This window comes from Antechinus flavipes, chromosome 1 (genome assembly GCF_016432865.1).
Source record: "Antechinus flavipes isolate AdamAnt ecotype Samford, QLD, Australia chromosome 1, AdamAnt_v2, whole genome shotgun sequence".
Classification (NCBI taxonomy): Eukaryota; Metazoa; Chordata; class Mammalia; order Dasyuromorphia; family Dasyuridae; genus Antechinus; species Antechinus flavipes.
The window spans coordinates 155,598,693-155,616,624 of NC_067398.1; the positions used below are offsets into that span (position 1 = coordinate 155,598,693).

Here is a 17,932-nt window from a genome sequence, read left to right on the forward strand (position 1 = left end):
CTGGGCTTATATCTTGAAGAAATACTGAAGAAGGGAAAGGGACCTGTATGTACCAAAATGTTTGTGGCAGCCCTGTTTGTAGTGGCTAGAAACTGGAAATTGAATAGATGCCCATCAACTGGAGAATGGCTGGGTAAATTGTGGTATATGAATGTTATGGAATATTATTGTTCTGTAAGAAATGACCAGCAGGATGAATACAGAGAGACTTGGAGAGACTTACATGAATTGATGCTAAGTGAAATGAGCAGAACCAGGAGATCATTATACACATCGACAACGATATTGTATGAAGATGTATTCTGATGGAAGTGGATTTCTTTGACAAAGAGACCTAACTCAGTTTCAATTGATAAATGATGGACAGAAGCAGCTACACCCAAAGAAAGAACACTGGGAAATGAAGGTAAACTATTTGCATTTTTGTTTTTCTTCCCGGGTTATTTTAACCTTCTGAATCCAATTCTCCCTGTGCAACAAGAGAACTATTCGGTTCTGCAAACATATTGTATCTAGGATATATTGCAACATATTTAACATATATAGGACTGCTTGCCATCTAGGGGAGGAGGTGGAAGGAGGGAGGGGAAAAATCGGAACAGAACCAAGTGCAAGGGATAATGTTGTAAAAAAATTACCCTGGCATGGGTTCTATCAATAAAAAGTTATTATAATAAATAAATGAATGAATGAATGAATGAATGAATAAATAAATGAGTGAAATTCCACTTGAAACTTAGAATTTTGCTTTCTTTATTAATTATAACAGAAACAAAGAAAAATCTCTTAAGCTCTCTCCTTAAATTGCTCCGTCTTAATTTTTTTTTTTTTTCATTTCCCTCCCCATCTACTCCTTGAGAAACTCCTTACTGTACCAACAGTGGCTGACTTTTCCTATAATCACAACTCAACTTCCTAAAAACCTCTGGTAAGAGGGTACTTAGCTTAAACAGGAATCAGAATTTCACCATAAATAAAAATTTCATTATGTATACAATTTAAAAGAACTCTTCTTTCTCTAGCTGGGTTGTTGGTCAGATGAATCAACTTACTCTTTCCTTGCCTTATTTTTTCTTTCATAGGAAATTAGTTCCAAGAAAAATAAGAGTAATCTTTACGGATTAAATAAACTATCAAACTCTCCTCCTCCTTCCCCCCATTTTGTTGGAATAAACAGAAAACTGTCTCTCCTCATATTCCCATTTCCTAATTATCTTTTCCATTCCACCCATTGCAGGGATTTCCAACAAATGTTCAAATAGTAAATAAGTACTCTCCTGCTCGGGAGAAACAATTTGAGTAGAGGGTTGGTTGGAGGTAGGGGAATGACTACTTAAAACAAGTCTAATCCTAGAACCCCAGAAGTTCCCCAAAGCCTCAGCAAGGCATACAGTAGTATCTACCTTCAACAAACACAAAACTACTGGCAGTAACTACTTTTCTAAATTCAAGAAACCAATTAAAAAATCTAGTAAAAAACTTTAAAAGAGAAGAAAATTGGTTGTCCAGTGATTATAATCTAGTTAACTTTCAGGAATTGCTAAAAGTGATAATCTCATTTATGTAGCAATTTTTATACTAAGCACAGAAATTAACTACTGTAAAACATATACAGTAAAATAATCAAGAACTAATTTCTTTGTAAATTATAAATGGTAAATATGACTGCATTTTATCACCTCCAAATCAGATCATTCATTAATGAAGTATACATTTTTATATATGTGGATAAATGAATAATTGTTAGCTCTGTGTCATTTAGAATTGATTAAACATCCTGTTCTCTAATGAGAACTCAAAAAGGCAAAAAAGAGTCCATGCTTTGAAAGTTCTCAGAATTAGAAATACAAGATATATACATTGAAAGATCACAGTAAGAGACTTCATATATGCTAAGAGATTTTTTAAAGTGATAGCATATATGATAATACATGTAATCTACATAATAAGCTTAAAAAGACTTTATAGAGAATGAAGGAATAACAGTGGAACATGCTTTGTTCAAGAGGTAATATTTAAGAAGAATCATCATATAGAAAGAGGTCTGATCTGAGAGATAGAAATCAGAAGGGAGATTTCTGGAAAGACAAAACAATTGTAGCAAAAGCTTGGAATAAAAATATCCAACAATCTCATTATTTTTACAAAGCTCTATCATTCACATTCATACTAAATTAACTCAAATCATTTTTAGTACCAAAATAATGTCACTGGTATTTAACAATTTCAAACCCAATACAATGGTGTAGACACACAAAATATGAGTTGAAGAATATGACAAACCACTCCAGTATCTCTGCCAAGAAAACCCCAAATGAGATCATAAAGAGTAGGTGAACATAACTGAACCAACAACTACAAAAAACTGGTAACCAAACTTCAAAAAACTCAGTTTATGATTAAAGCAAAAGATTTAACAATCCAACATTGTATTCCCACAACGTTTGACTTAGCTAAAGAGAGCATACTACTAGTATTATGCTTTATTTATTTAGGAGAATGTTAGTAAGAATAATTTAAGAGATCTAGGTTCACTGCTTCACCACTAACCCACTAACATACTCTCCAAATTCTTGCAAACTAGATTCCGCTCCTACTCCCTCCCTCTCAAAAGTCAAGTGCTAACTGACAAATCAAACTATATTTCACTCAGTTCTCATCTTTTCTGATCTTTCTGTCTCCACTGACAATGCCCTACAATCTCCCTCCTGAATATTAGTACTTAGTTCTTTTGGATTCAGGACATATACTTTGAATTCTTCCTGCCACTCTAACTGCATCCTAAGGCTCTCTTGTACACCTTCCTACTTCCAAGGTTAGTAGAGTATCTCTTCAGGCTTCTTCTCTGTTCCCCACCTATGGCCTTCAAATAACCACTTTGATAGTTTGAGTTGAAGTAGCTCCAGGTTCTGGGCTCACTTTTCAAATTATTTTCTGAGAATTCCCTATCTATCTCAGTAATTTCAAAGTTTCCTTCCAACTTTAAATCTTTGATCTTTCCTATCAGCAGCACTAGTAATTCACCCATGTCCACAATAAAATCCATCCATTTTGCTCCTATTATATTATCTTAGTCGGTGACATTACCAGTAAAGCCATATTGGTCAATAAACTCTGAAAATACCTCACATCTCTTATAAATCCAAACCACACTGAGTAGTGCCTGATCAATCTTCCTCATGTATATGTCTACCCATATTAGTTATCTCCTTAAACATTTACTGACTCTCAATGCCTACCAAATTCCTCAGTATGGCTTCAAAAGATTTCCAAAAGCTGACCCATCCTACATTATATATTAAATATTATTTCCCACATCTCAATTCATGTTCACTATGCTGCAGCCAATTGGAAATACTCATTCCTGGAACAAAGTTTCCCAAGTTTCTTATTTCATACTTTGACTCGGTATTCTTGAATATTTTCCTCTGACATGTAAGATTACTGACAACTTATACATCCCTCTCAAAGTCAACACAAAACAGTACCTATTTCATGATGCATTTCATGAAAATGTTCTTAACTTTCCCCAAAAATAATCTCTAACATCAGACCTCACTATATATATATATTTATGCACTTATTTTAAAAGATGGATTTTATGTATCATGTACATGCTTTGAAATCTTGTACTTATATCATCTGTATACATGATAGAGAGGGCTGAATAACATTTGCTGAATGTTGCAAGCATAGATTTCAAAATATAAAAATGCTCCTTTTCCTCTTTACTAGATGCAAATGGAATTTTCTCTAAACAGACTGACATTTACAAAAGCATTTCTAGGGGCAGCTAGGTGGTGCAGTTGATAGAGCACCAGGAGGAGCAGAGTTCAAATCAGACCTCAGACACTTAACACTTCCTAGCTGTGTGACCCTGGGCAAATCACTTAACCCCAACTATCTCAGAGCAAAAATGAATAAATAAGCATTTTTAGGTGCTCACTATGTGTTAGAAGCAGTTCTAAGTAGTGAGGATACAAAAAAAGAAAAAACAAAAAAAATCAACAACAGTCTCTGCCCTTGAGAAGCACAAATTCTTAAAAGGGGGAGATGACATACAAGTAACTAGATATAGATAATCAATATCTAGAGATCAAAGTAATTTAAAAGAGGAAAGCATTAGCAGCTGGAAAAAGTTTATAGAAGCTAGAATTTGAAGCTGAGTCTTGAAAGAAGCCAAGGAAAGTAAGAGGTAGAGATGAAGAGCCAATACATTCCAGGGCTGGGAAAAAGGCAATGAAAAGAATATATTTAAGGAATTAAGAGTAGACTATTAGGATTAGATCACATAACACATTAGAAAGTTAGAAAGCAGCTGGATTATAAAGACCCTTAAACATTAGAAGACTTTATATTTGATCCAAGAGGTAAACAAGGAGCCACTGAAAACTCACTGAGAAGAGAGTGGCATGATCAACACGATGGAGGCCTAGACGTTTTCTCTAAATTATACCACCTTTCAAATCTTTCCAAACTAAGAATTATGCACGAGACAAAAAACATTTCCTCTGTCTCTATGGTTTATTAAAGGGTAACAAAACTGTGGCCAGATAGTTTATGTGGCCTGCAAAACTCCAAAGTAACACCCTAATCAATTATCATGTAACTGAGAAATTTATTTAATAAAACATAGATTTGAGAGTTTTCTAAATAAAGATGCAGCCTATTTTTATTGGCACAAACTGGTTGGGTTGGTCTAATAACAACCCAAAGAAAAAAATGCAGATTAGTTTGACCCCTAACAAATTTATTTGGCAACCTCTCTCCCATCAGCCATAAACTCTGGCAGAACTGTGTAAATTGATCTACTCACTCCTTTAAACAGAGTTCACTCTGCCTCCTTTTCCCCCCAACCTTCGCCCTATTCCATGGAAAATCAAAAGCCAGGATCTTTTCTATCAGCATTGTAGCCTGGCAATGGTATGCGCGCTGCAATCTAAGGATTGTTGTTATTGACCTTTCTTTTAGAAGGCCATCATCAGGAAAGTAATGTCACAACCTGAAAGGAAATTGCATTTAGTGAGGCAGGGCTGTACAAAGAGAGCCAGAGAACTGAGAAACCGAAAGAACCAACGTAGGACATCAGCATGTGTGTAAACCATAATACCTGAACAAAGGGCACTGGAATCCTGCTGGGCCCAGCTCTGTCCCTCCAGAAGTCTTTTGAGACAAACAGAGCTTTGAATCCAGCCTTGGATAAACTGCCAGCAAAGGGGAAGGAGCCAGAAAGTGAGCAACAGAAGAATATAAGGGAGAAAATGACTAAAATTACCCATATCTCTAACTCAATCATGTTGGGAAAGAAGCTCAAAATGCTCTAGAAAAGTTATCTAGAGATGGTCTGGGCTTAAGTTTTGGCTATTATTTATTAACCTGGACAAGTCACTGCACCTCTATTGTATCTATAAAATGAAAGGGGTTCATCTTTGATATTTAGGATCCACTGTGGACAAATCAATTAGCTTCCCATAGATCTCAGCTGCCTCAATCATAAAATCAGAGAGTTAAACTAAATGATTTCTTCGAATGTTATAATAGACTCCAGAAGGTACATAATGATTAAATAGCCTTTTTGGCTAATGCTAATTATAAATATAGTTTCAGATGATTTCAAAATCAAATTATTAGCTGTGTCTAGAGCAGATGTGTTTTAACTTTTTTATATACTACAGTTATGTCTGGAGAAGTCTATAATTTTTGAATAATGGTTTTTTAAATTTATAATCTAAACAATTACATTTTGATAATTGTTCCTCTAGGTAGGTACCTTAGTACACTGACTATCCCCTATCCCTTCAAGACTTCCAACCACATTATCACTAACTTAATCCTGTTAAAAAGATTGACATGTCACTGCATCAGGTCCCTATATTTTCTCATCAGTGAAATGACAATAACTAATGATTTGAGAAGATCCAGAGTTCCTCCTTTTCCTAAAACTCTCATTTCAAGGTTTAGTCTAAAAGTTTAACTTGACCTCAATTTAGTAAGTCAAACCCCATACCCAACCTTACAAGAAACTGAATCTAAGATGGGGAAGCCCATTGCCTCTATACAGGTATGGGTGGGAATAAATTCTTTGATTAGACTGTCCAAAGCTGGGCAATTTAGAAGTAAATAACGTAATCAAAGTTCCATTCTTCCAGCAGCTCATAGTAATAAAGCATTCTCTCATTACTCTGTTAAACAATTGCCACCCTCAAGAATACCCACTCTTCCAAGGACATATAAATTGAAACACTACTGCCATAAGGGATTTTTCACATGTGAGAGTGCCACTGACTCTTTTATTAATAGAATGATTAGTTACCCTGAAACTATCTCTCTCAAACTTTTAAAATGTCAATCAGGAAAAATGTAAAATAAGAATTAGAATATACACAGAACACCAATTGTAGTTATCCTTAGGTAATTATGGCAACTCATGATTTCCTTTTTTTTTTTTTTTTGGGGGGGGGGGAGTGGTGGTGGTGGTAAGATGAGGCGGGGGGGTAGGAGGAGAGGGGGGTGTAGGATGAGGCGGGGGGGAAGGGGAGGGAGAAGGGAGGAGTAGTGGGGGAGTGGTGGTGGTGAAGTGAGAAGGTAGGGCATTAACTAGTCAGCTTTCTGAACTCTTTTGCAGAGTCCAGTCCAATCAATCCAATTGATTGACATCAATTTACAACTTGTTGCAGGCTACTTTTAATCTGACATTCAAAAAATATCTAGGTTGTTAATAATATTAATGTATGCTAGGGGCATAGTCACAGATCACATCATTTAGAAATTGGAATAACTAGAATGGTATGATTTGGAGAAAGAAAGTCCTGAGGAAACCAAAGCCACTTGTTTGTGCATAGATGCCAAAGTTAGAAGTAATTTTTAAAAATTAATTTCACAACTGTTTTCTACCATTTGGCTTATAATTACAATAGGCCACCCAATTTTAAATAGAAGTCACACACAAAAAACTCAACACAAGAAATTCTCCTTAATGATTTCATCCTGATTTTAAAGATGAAAGCCATAATCATACATGTAATCAAATTCCCCAAATAATGATTGACCGAATTAACTTCAGGCCATTATAGGTAACAGACTAAATGCTTCCAATTTAGAAATTTGCCAAACACAACTATGGAGTTAATGTCTCTTCTAGTCTTTTTAGTTACTGGACTTAAAACAGCTGATAGGCTAGTCTTTAAGAAGTAAATTATATAATATGGACCAGAAATAAGAAAATCCAGGTTCTAAATATTGACTTTGATACTACTTCAATATACGACCCTGAAGAAGTCTAAATTTTACTTCCTTGATAACCTTTCTTTTCTGACTCTAAGATTACCTTTTCTTACCAGATTCCTAACATGAGACTGAGGCAAATGTTACATGTGCCCAACCACATTTTGTCTTAATGCTTGTTTACAACTGAAAGAAAAACAAAAAAACCAGGACCTTTAATCTTTTTCTTAAGACTCAGATAAATTGGAAAATATAAATAACTGAAAAATGTAACCATAGTACATAATCCCCACAAAAAAGAAATGAAAGAACCTTAGTTTAAATTTTGGCTACAACTAGTGAGCTCAAAACTATGCAGTAGAATATGATTAAGAAAGACATGACAAGGTGACTAGGCAGTATGGTAGACAGAACAATGCCCTAGAGTCTGATCTGAGTTCAAACCCAGCCTCAAATATCTGACATACATTAGCTATGTGACCCTGGCCAAATCATTTAATCCTGATTGCCTCACCAAAATAAAAACAAAGATATATGATACTACAATTGGAGTTTTTACAAACTATCCTTAAAAATGAGTGCTCTTCTAAAAAGATTTCATTATCATCATGTAATTGCTTGCTTATAGGAAGGCTATCTGTTCTCAAGCAATTTTCAAACTTAAGTAATATCCCTACTTTAAAAGCAGGTTTTCTCCCTCCTTTTCAATATTCTTTTTCTTTCTCATCCTATACTAGTTGCTTCTCAAACTTTTTTTTTTAATATGACAATCACAAATGTCCTACAGTCTACAGTAATCCTGTACATCAAAAAGGGGGAAAAGAGGTAAGAATTTCCAAATTAGGAGACAAGAAAATAATCTCTTTTTATTTCCCCCTCTCACGGCAGGCAAAGGAAAGGCTAATCAATGAAAATAGAATAAATAAGCTTTTAGCAAAGTAGCTGAAATAGGAAGATAGGTGAGTAGAAAAAGAGATTTTATATATATTAGTAGCTGATTTGAAGAGAAAGGGTAACATGATGAAATAAGTCAGATTTCCAGATGGAAAACAAAATCCTATAGAATGAGTTGAAATATTTTTAAATAACACTTTTTAACACAGTTATTATAACTTTCAGATCAATACAATTCACTTTGTCAATCATGTACTCTAAGAAACAAAATGTTTCAAACAATGACAAGTTGTTAATTCATGGAAATGCTAAATATTGTAAAATACTTAAAAGTGGGCATAAAGTTTGTTTTCCTCACTGACAAACAATAGAAAGTTCACATTTTAATAATTCCTGTAAGAAAGGAATATGGATTCAGTCTTATAGCTTTATGTCTCAATCAACTAGGCAGGGATTTGAATTAACCTTCCAATAATTACAATAATTTCTGATCCGAGGAGATACAGAAATCTGTAGTTTATTAAAAAAAATAAAAAGTCAATCCCTTTGTAATCTATAACTAAGAAAAGGAACCTTATTAACATTCTTCAAGCTGTCAATGGATATATTAGACAAAGGTGGGCTGATTCTTATTCTAAAAAAAAAAACAAAAACAAACAAAAAAACTCCAGTAAACATTACCAGAATCTAGGTTGTTAAGGAAAATAATAATAAAGAGAATGATCTGGAAAGAAATGTCAAAAATGGAGAAAGGGAAAAAGGTGTTTGAAGAACTTTAGTAGATAGATATCAATTTTTCAAAAATAATCCCAAATAACTATTCCCCTAAAATTATTAAGCTATGCACCCTCTGATTCAGCAGTAAAAAAACTGTTCCAAGACGACCAAGAAAGAAAAAAAAAAGGTGCTAGATGTACAAATATTTATAGCAGCTTTTTGTAGTGGCCAAGAATTAGTAAGGGATATGTTCATCAATTGGACATTGAATGGCTGAACAAATTGTGATTTATGATACTATCATGCTGTAAATGAGATTCAGAGAAATCTGGGAAAATACTATGAACTGATGCAGAATAAAATAAATGAAAGCAAAAAAATAACTTATTATTACAACAATACCATAAAATGTTAACTTTGGAAGTCTGAAGAAATCTGATCAATACAGTGATCAACAATGATTCCAAAAGACCAATGATAAAGAATGCTACCAACCTCTTATCAGCATAGCAGACACATTTTTAAACATGGCCAAAATATGAATTTGTTTTGACTATGTAGTTACAAGATTTTTTGGGAGGTAGAGGAGTAAGGTAGGTAGGAAGGAAAAGAAAATGCTTATTAATTGAAAATAATAATTTAATTTAAAATAATCTTAAATAATGGGCTAAAAACAAAGTGAACCATAATGCTAAGTAGGAAAATAAAGAAATACAAGCATCTAAGGAGCAGTTAACTGAATGAAAAACTAAGGTTAAGTATCATTGCTATCATGATACCCTCTGCATTTAGGAAACTAAGTAGCAAAGAATTACTTCAAGCTCATATTTTTCCAAATGCCAACAGTATGTTGACCAGAAAGATTTGGATTTACTAGGAGTAAAGTATCTAGGAGTCTAGACATCTGTATAAAAATGCAGAAAAGTAAAATAACTTAAATTTTACTCCTCCATCTGCTCTTACACTGACTGTGAATTGGGACTGGGTACTCAAAACAGCATCATGTCCCAATTCAAACCAATTAACACTGAATCACCAACCAGACTTATTCACAACTTAGCTCTGCAAGATCAAACTTTTGGATTGTATTGACACAATCATGAAATCTCCAAGTCAAAGAAACTTTGCACTTCTTATAACTCTTCCTTATAAACAACTCTTGTTATTTTATCACTTTAGTTTATTTTACAAAATTATCATAACATTCTGATATACAATTGTGAAAAATATCATAGCACCATGAAAAGGAACAATGGATTTGGAGCTAGGTCTCCTGACCTGAGTCTAGATCCCATGACTAGAGAGTTTCTTTTTCAGTAAGCTTTTAAAGAACCAATATATTTATAAAAGTACTAAGCTATTTTTTAGGGATAACTTAAAAGAAACAGAAGGCTCCCCCCACATACCAAAAGAAAAAGTTCTTCTGACTTCTTAGTAAAAGAAAATTTTCGTTTCTGGCCTTGCTCAGATCTTTGGTAACTATCTTGTATTGTAATTAGTCATTGTCAATATTTCCCTAACTACACTTAAAAAGTTTAATAAATATCATCAATGTCAAAAGGTAGAACTGAAGCAGCAACACTCAATAAACACTAGTGAAGGTGTACCCTCTCATCTTTGCATTATGTTGAATATGTCAATTCTTCTGTTTGCTAACAACAGAGAAATCAGTTGAGGAAAGAAAAACTTGTCTTCTTTTAATCAAAAATATGCCTAGAAAAATTTGTTTTAAATGTGTGAAATATAGTACATAGCATGAAATGAATACTTTCCCCCTAAAAAATTTCACAAATGCCAATGCAATGAGATATTATACAAAAGAAAAGCTGAAAAAATTATACATTTCCTAATTTTTGTTTGAAAGTGCCATTTGCAATTTTCTTTGGAGTTAAAACGCTAAATCAACTCTGAATATAATCATTAAACAAAAACTTATCCTCTAATGGCAAATCAAAAGTGAAATTCAGGCTTCTCTCAAAATGTTCTTTGCTCCAATAGTAAAGAAACATGCCCCAGACAGAGAAGGCAATGTCTGATACACAGTTTGTTCTCTTCTCTTTTACCTCATCTGTGAAGTACCCACTTAGCTCTTTGCCTCACTTTTTGCTCTAATTAGACATTTCAATTTTTGAGTTTTACCAAGAAACTAACAAAGCATTTACTCTTCTTTTCAGTTACTTGATAACAATCTGAAATATATTTTGACTAGATAGAAGACTATAGAGTTTTGTAGACAAATTATTGTAATTGATACAAAAAGCACTAACATGCCTTGATTTTAATACTAGATATATAAAACTCAAAAATTCAACATTTTGAAGTGATTATTCATATTATAAAAGGACTGCAAAGTTTCCATTGAATAGTCTGCTCTTACTATATAAATTTTGCATAAAGAAAAAAAATGCTTGTACCAAATTCAAATTCTAGAGCTGTGCTAAAAATATTTTAAAGTATTTGTAACTTAATAGCTACTAACTAAATTTACTAATTAATATTAAAATACCCACAGGATTGTCTGATCCGATTCAGAAAACTTACTGGAGAAGAAAAAAAAGGCTACAAAATAATAGAAAGACCACTGGGTCTTGAGTTTACAATTTAGTTGTACATACTATTCTATTTTTAAAAACTTCAACCATTTCACCAAACATTTTAAACAATAATAGGTGTGGTCTCCAAATAACAATCCTTAAATGGATGGAAAAATTGAACATCACAAGGAAAAAGAATAAAAAATAACTAAATGAAGGGCAACTTTTTGAAGTGAAGTAACATTGAATTTGGGATTCAGTCTTGGGTTCAAGTCTCAGTCTCTGATATCTAGTGACCTTTAACAAATAATAGCACCTCTTGGGGAGCTATGATTTCCTCATTTATAAAATGGAGATAAAGAACATTTATACTCCTTAAACATCCCATAAATGCAAATCTTTGTAAACCCTACAATACTATAAAATTTCGAATTCCAACTAATAATTAGGAATAGGAACAAAGAATGGATCTGTGATTTTATTAGTATAAAAATGAGGAACCTTCTTCCACCAATCCAGGCTGGCACTTTATTTAGTCTCAGAATTTCCAGGAGCATGAAGAAGGCTGTAATTTCCCCAGGTATCACACAGTCAGCCAAGTAAGGGCTAAAGTGGAACATGAACCCCAGTAGTCATTCCTGGCTTCAAAGCTCCAGCTCTCAAGCAGCTCTCATTCTGACTCAAGGATAATTAAGCTAGAATAAAATTATAGTGGTACAGTGGGAAGAGTACTGCCTCTAGAGTCCAAAGACCTTGGTCAAAATCCATAGTAATGATTACTATATGTTGTAGTCATAGGCCACTCTTGACCTTCCTGGCAGACCTTAAGTCTCATTTATAAAATGAAGGGGTTAGGTTAAGATGGCCTGTCAGTTCTAGATCTATGATTCTATGCCCTTAATAGAGAGAGAAGAGGAAGAAGAATGGAAGAAAGCTAAGTTAATAACTACATTTTTGCCTTTGTTTACCTGGTGCATATCTAAGGACAGTAATTGGTTTACCATGCTTGGTTTTAAAACCAAGAGTAAATTAAAGAAATGTCAATCAAATAGAAGACAGGAAATAAAAGATTCTAATGAAACAAGCTACTATGGGCTCAAAAGATTTGGGAGACTGCATGACTTCTCTAGAAGGTAAACATTTTCAGTTAAACTAATGATAAAACAGCTAATTATGTGTTTCCCATTAAATTGTTTTTTAAGTACTATTCATAGTTCATGTCCAGAAAATTTACAAAAAGGTACTATTACTTATTTTGGATTTTGTCTTACACAGCAACAAAAACCTTGAAAAACTGGATATCCTCATTTAAAAAAAAATTTTGAGTTGGTATATAAATCCCATTCTGAAAATGTATTGCCTTTTTGGGGGGATTTCATCTTTCCTTCAAAGAACTAAAGAAAACTCATACTTATATCTTTCAACTGTACCTCTCTATGTAGGACAACCTTCATTTCTGACCCAAATTTACTTCCTACAAAAATTTAACATTCTCTTTCATGTTAAGGAATATTACAGCTTATACACTGCAAAACTACATCATTTACATATAAATTAAATATTATTAATATAAACATTAGAAAAGCAGTTGGTAAAGTATCAATGTGAGTCAAAGAAAAAACAAGTATGTCAGTTTTATGGTATTAAAAACAACAACCACTACCAAAACCTTTACAACTACTATCAACACTAACAAAAAAAATAATAATAATAATAACAGGAGGAAAGAGATTAAATAGAATAGCAAGAGAATAAACAAAAACAAAATTAAAAGTCTCATCATAAGAAAATTGGACCTGCCTGTAATCCATCACAAAATTCAGCATAATGCATGTCTGTTTTAGACTCAATCCAAAGAGATTCAGTTACCAAAAAAAAGTGCCTTATAATTCGGACTCACCTATAATAATAGAAATTGGTGCAAGCAGTTCCATTAAACTGCTCCACTCAGATCCAAGGAATGTTGTAAACAGATAAATAATTTTCTAAATATTTTTTAACGCTAACAAAGATTTTTCAAGTTCATTAGACAAAAATGAGTCTTAAGTATTCTATCAATAATAGAGTAACTCTAGGAATAGCAAAGCACAATAAAATTTAAAGGTGCTTTTTTTTAATTCAAGAAGTACAGTACCAATGCTAAAATAAATGTGCGTAAACTGCAAAGATTTAAAAAGTACAAATTGAGAACTTTCCATTAGAAGAAACAATGAATTCAAAATTCTAATTGCTATAATCTTAAGGTTACATGTTGAATATTTTCATGCCCTACAATCTAAAACATATGTTCATTAAGACTTTCTCTGTTTATTTCTAACATATATCTTGTACTGGCATGGCACAAATTGTTCAAAAATCTACACTAAAATTTCCAATTTAAAAAATATCTATACTAAATTTGAACACAACATCCTTTCTTAGTGACTTATTATGTTCTTATTATTGAAGAGTTAAACAACCTATTTGTATTAAATTGGTTTTACATATGGTCAGTCAAATTATCTGGAAGGATACATATAGACATTTAACTAAACTACTACACAATAGGCAAAAAATGAAAATGGATATGTGGTCAACTTTGTAGAACACCGCTATGACTTGAGGAAAGTAGTTCTGACTATCAGGAAGTTACTAGTGGATTAAGTCAGAAATACACACTTGTATTTTGCAAGATCAGACAGCTCGGTCAGCTCTAACCATAAAGGCCAGCATTTTGGTACAGTTTAGAAGTCTATAGAGAACTGCATAGATGGAGGAAACTTTAATGAGTATTTTCTCCAAATTCTTTGGAGACTGTTTTAGTCCAATAGACTAATTGGAATTAACTGAGGCCCAGAAAGGTTTAATGCCTCTCATTTCTATGCTTTTCAAAAATCTGCCTTTCAGTCCTTGAAGGCTACTCCTCTTAATCTCTGCCTCTAGAATTTCCTAGGCTAGCTCCCTTCACCTTTCAACTCTAATACCAGATCTTTTACGAGACCAATTCTTCCAGCTAATGAACAGTGCCTTACCATTGAATATTCATTTTATGTATACTTATATATTATTGGCGCGTGAAAATGCTGTGCCCTCCTCAAGAAAAATAAGCTCCTAAGAGTCTCATTTTTTGTATTTGTATCAGTAGGACTTTGCACACACCTCCTCAAACAGAGGTAGGTGCTTAATAAATGATTATAAACTGTCTAAATGACTTGAATTAGGTAACAGCTATACAGTGTCAGAACTAGGACTAGAACCTAAATCCCTTGACTTCTAGACGAGTGCCATAACACTATTAAAACAAGAATTGGTAAATAGAGCAACAACTTACTCAAGATACTCCAAAAGGCCAGGAGAATCAGGTTTTACAGGCTAATAGCCCTTCAGGATGCTATAATTAAGAACTGAAAAGCACCTTCAATACTATTTTCTAATGAGGAAACTGAAGTCCAAAGAAGTTAAGTGACTAGCCAGAGGTCAAGAACTCAGGCTCTCTGATTCCACAATCAGCACTCTTTCCACAGGGGCTCTTTGCTTCATTACTGAGACCAGAATTCTGTAAAGTATCACTACTCTCAATGGAGACAGATCTGGGATCCAATTTCCACCCCACCCCCCATCACTGTCTGACCCTGGGCATGCATTAAATCTCTGGAAGCCTCAAGTTTCCTCATCTCTAAATTGGGGAAATAACAAGAGCATCCACCTAAAAGGTTCATTGTCAGAAGAAAATGAAATCATTCGTAAGAAGCATTTTGCAAATCCCAATATGAAAATGTTATTTCTAGGTATTCAGCCAAAAAGCTTTCTCAAGGTTCTTTACACTCTACCTTCCCCACGATACAAATGTGCAAAACTCCCCTCTTTCAAGCCTCTTGCAACAAAAGTGACCATGTGTTCATTTCCCAACTCCTCTCCCCTCTCCCCGGCCCGGCCGGGCCGTCTCTCACCTCCTGAATCCTCCTCCTGGCCCGCTGCAGCACTTCCTCGTAGCCCTTCTGCCGCAGCTCGCTTAGGCTCTCGTAATACTCCTCCGGGTCGTCCGTCTCTGTGAAAAGAACCTGGGAAAGAATTTTCCAGCCGCAGGTGTCCAAAGCATGGCCCAGGTAGACCTGGAGTTGGTAACAGAGGCTGTCCACCTCCTGTTCGGTCATTTCCGGGGCTCCCCCGAATAGCACAGTCCACATGCCCGAGGGCTCTTCGGGGAAGAGGGGGAGGCAGGGCTCCAGTTGAGAGTTCACCGAGCACAGCTGCTGGTGCACGGCGCGCAAATCCTGGAAGGAGAAGAGTCCGGCCCAGCTGCACTCCTCCGAAGGCGAGTCCAGTTCGGTTGGTGGCTCCGGCGGCTCAGGCGGCTCGGGCTCGGGTAGCTCCAGGACCGTCGGCGCCGCTTCGTCCTCTTTAACCAGCTCCAGCACCTCGATCTCCTCGGCTGCCGCACCGGACGCGCTCACCACCCTCACCGACGAAGGGCCCGGCGCTTCCGCTGGGATCGGGTCCCGCTTCGCCGGAGTTTTCCTGCCCGGGCTGGGCTGGGCCCGCGCTGGATCTCCGGCTTTGGTCATGGGGCCCCGGAGCGAGTTGTCCCCCCGCGGGTGCGCACTCCGCGCCGCACCGCCTTCCGCCCAGGCCGGGCTCCGCCGCAGGCTGGGGCTCCTCCGGCCGGCGACCGGCTCCCCTCGGCCTCGCGAGACCGGGCTGCCCCCCGCGCTCCGGGGGCCCGGGCTGTCCGGTGGGGGTCCGGCCTCGGCTGCACCTCGGGTGGCCGCTGGCTCCCGGGAGCCGCTCCTCTGTCTCTGGGCCGTGCGGTTGTGACAGGTTATGGCAAACTTGCCCTCGATCTCGTTCCAGGCCACGATGAAGACAAACTTGTGCTTCTCCCGCTCCTCGAAGACGTGCGGCCGAACGGCCACCCAGTCCGATTCCAGCGTTTCCTCCAGCGCGAACGACATGGCTGGGTCTCCCCCTCGAGGCGGCGGGGCCGGGGCCCCCGGCTGCCCCCTTTTCCCCCTCCCCCGCCCTGCTCCGAGAAACTCACCGGCTCCAGCCGCCCCCCTCACCGGCCACCATCAGCCATCTTAGAGCGGGAGGAGGACGGGGGGATTGAGTCCGGGTCGCGCTTGCGCTTGGTCTCGCGCACAGGCGCTCACGGCCCCGGGGCTCGGCCGCGCTCTTTGTGGAGCGCGAGGCGGCGGCGGCGGTTGCTCGGCTCCGGCCGCCGAGAAAGACAATACGCGTCGCCCGAGCAGGTAGTTCACATGGTCACGTGTGACAGGATCTGTTTACAAGCGCCAGCGCTGCGGCAACTCGCTCCCCTCCGGCCGCCGCCACCGCCCCCAGCTCCGCTTCTCTCCGCTCTTTTATCGTCAGAGGGACCGCGGCCCCCACGTACGTCCGGACGCCTCAGCAAGCAGCGGGGAAGGGCTAGAAGCGGATGCCGTCCGAGGATCGGTAGGCTCGGATTGCTCTGTCAGCCCCGATCGCCAAGGCCAGCCCACTCCCACCCCAGCCAAAGCCGGACGAGTCTCTCTAAACTCCGTGCCTCATCACCGCAACAATGTTACCATTCTGCTGCTGACGTCGTCCGGCTCCACGAGGGACGTAAACACGGACACGTGCGGCACGCTGGTGACGTGCCGGCGACGGCGGCGGCGCGCGCAGGCCTGGACCCGCCTACCTTCTTCCCAGCCCCCATCCATAGACTCCGACTGCTTCATCTTCTTGCTCCTTTCTTTCTAAGGAGTGAAGAGGAGCAGTCTGCGGGGGGCGAGAGGAGGGACGGCAGTTCTGTTTTCAACTGAGGTTGGGGGGTGGGGCTAAGGGGCGGAGTAGATATTGGCTTCAAGGTCTGGTGACCCCTGATCGCTAAGAAAAACTGGAATCAAATAAGGGAATAAGGTGGGATGCACTCTCCGAAACCGAGATTCAAATTGTACCTGGAGAAGCTAAGATGTGCATTCCCCCCAGGGCTCTTCAAGTTACCCTTTCTGTGGGGCCCTTTGGAGAGCTGGAGTAGTCATTCGGAGGACATGTCGGGGGCAGTGGGTCTAGTAGAATCCTTATCACAGAAGGCGCAGAAACCCAAAACATCAATGAAATCGGTTGCATTTGGACAAAAAATTTTAAAGCCTTTTTTGTATCGTGGCAGTTTTCTGAAGCCTATGGATCCCTTTTCAGAATAATGTTTGTAAATGCATAAAATAAAATACATCAGATTAAAAAGGAAACAATGTTGAAATGTATTTTCAAAAAAAAAAAAAATAGGTTTAAAGCTATTTTAAAAAAAGGAAATATTCTCCCAGAAAAGAGGAAGTGCGTTTGAGGATTCCATTCATGTGTTGTACTATATGACAGGCACTGTGCTAAATTTAGGGATACAAAGATAACAATGAAACTAATCTCTTTCTTGTCTTGCAATAGATTAAAGGATGTCAGAAGACATGCAATAAAATTCAAACTGAAGAGCTGTAAAAATGTTTTAAGCCATTTCCAGGTTTCTGGTTCAGAGTGGTTTATTGCCTTCAGATTTCATCATTGTGTACTGTTTTGGGAACCTGATTTTGAGGTCATTAAACTCCTAAAAG

The 17,932-nt window shown here is 37.4% G+C and overlaps 1 protein-coding gene across 1 annotated transcript in view; it reads right to left on the reverse strand.

The window, feature by feature from the left end:
- The window catches only part of JMY (junction mediating and regulatory protein, p53 cofactor), a 72,454-nt gene extending 56,065 nt beyond the window's left edge, over nucleotides 1-16,389 (reverse strand). The window contains exon 1 of the mRNA XM_051971294.1: nucleotides 15,299-16,389. Within this exon, the coding sequence (XP_051827254.1) occupies nucleotides 15,299-16,300 (1,002 nt within the window). The 5' untranslated portion in view covers nucleotides 16,301-16,389. The remainder of the gene's footprint in view (nucleotides 1-15,298) is intronic.
- Nucleotides 16,390-17,932: the final 1,543 nt, after the last annotated feature.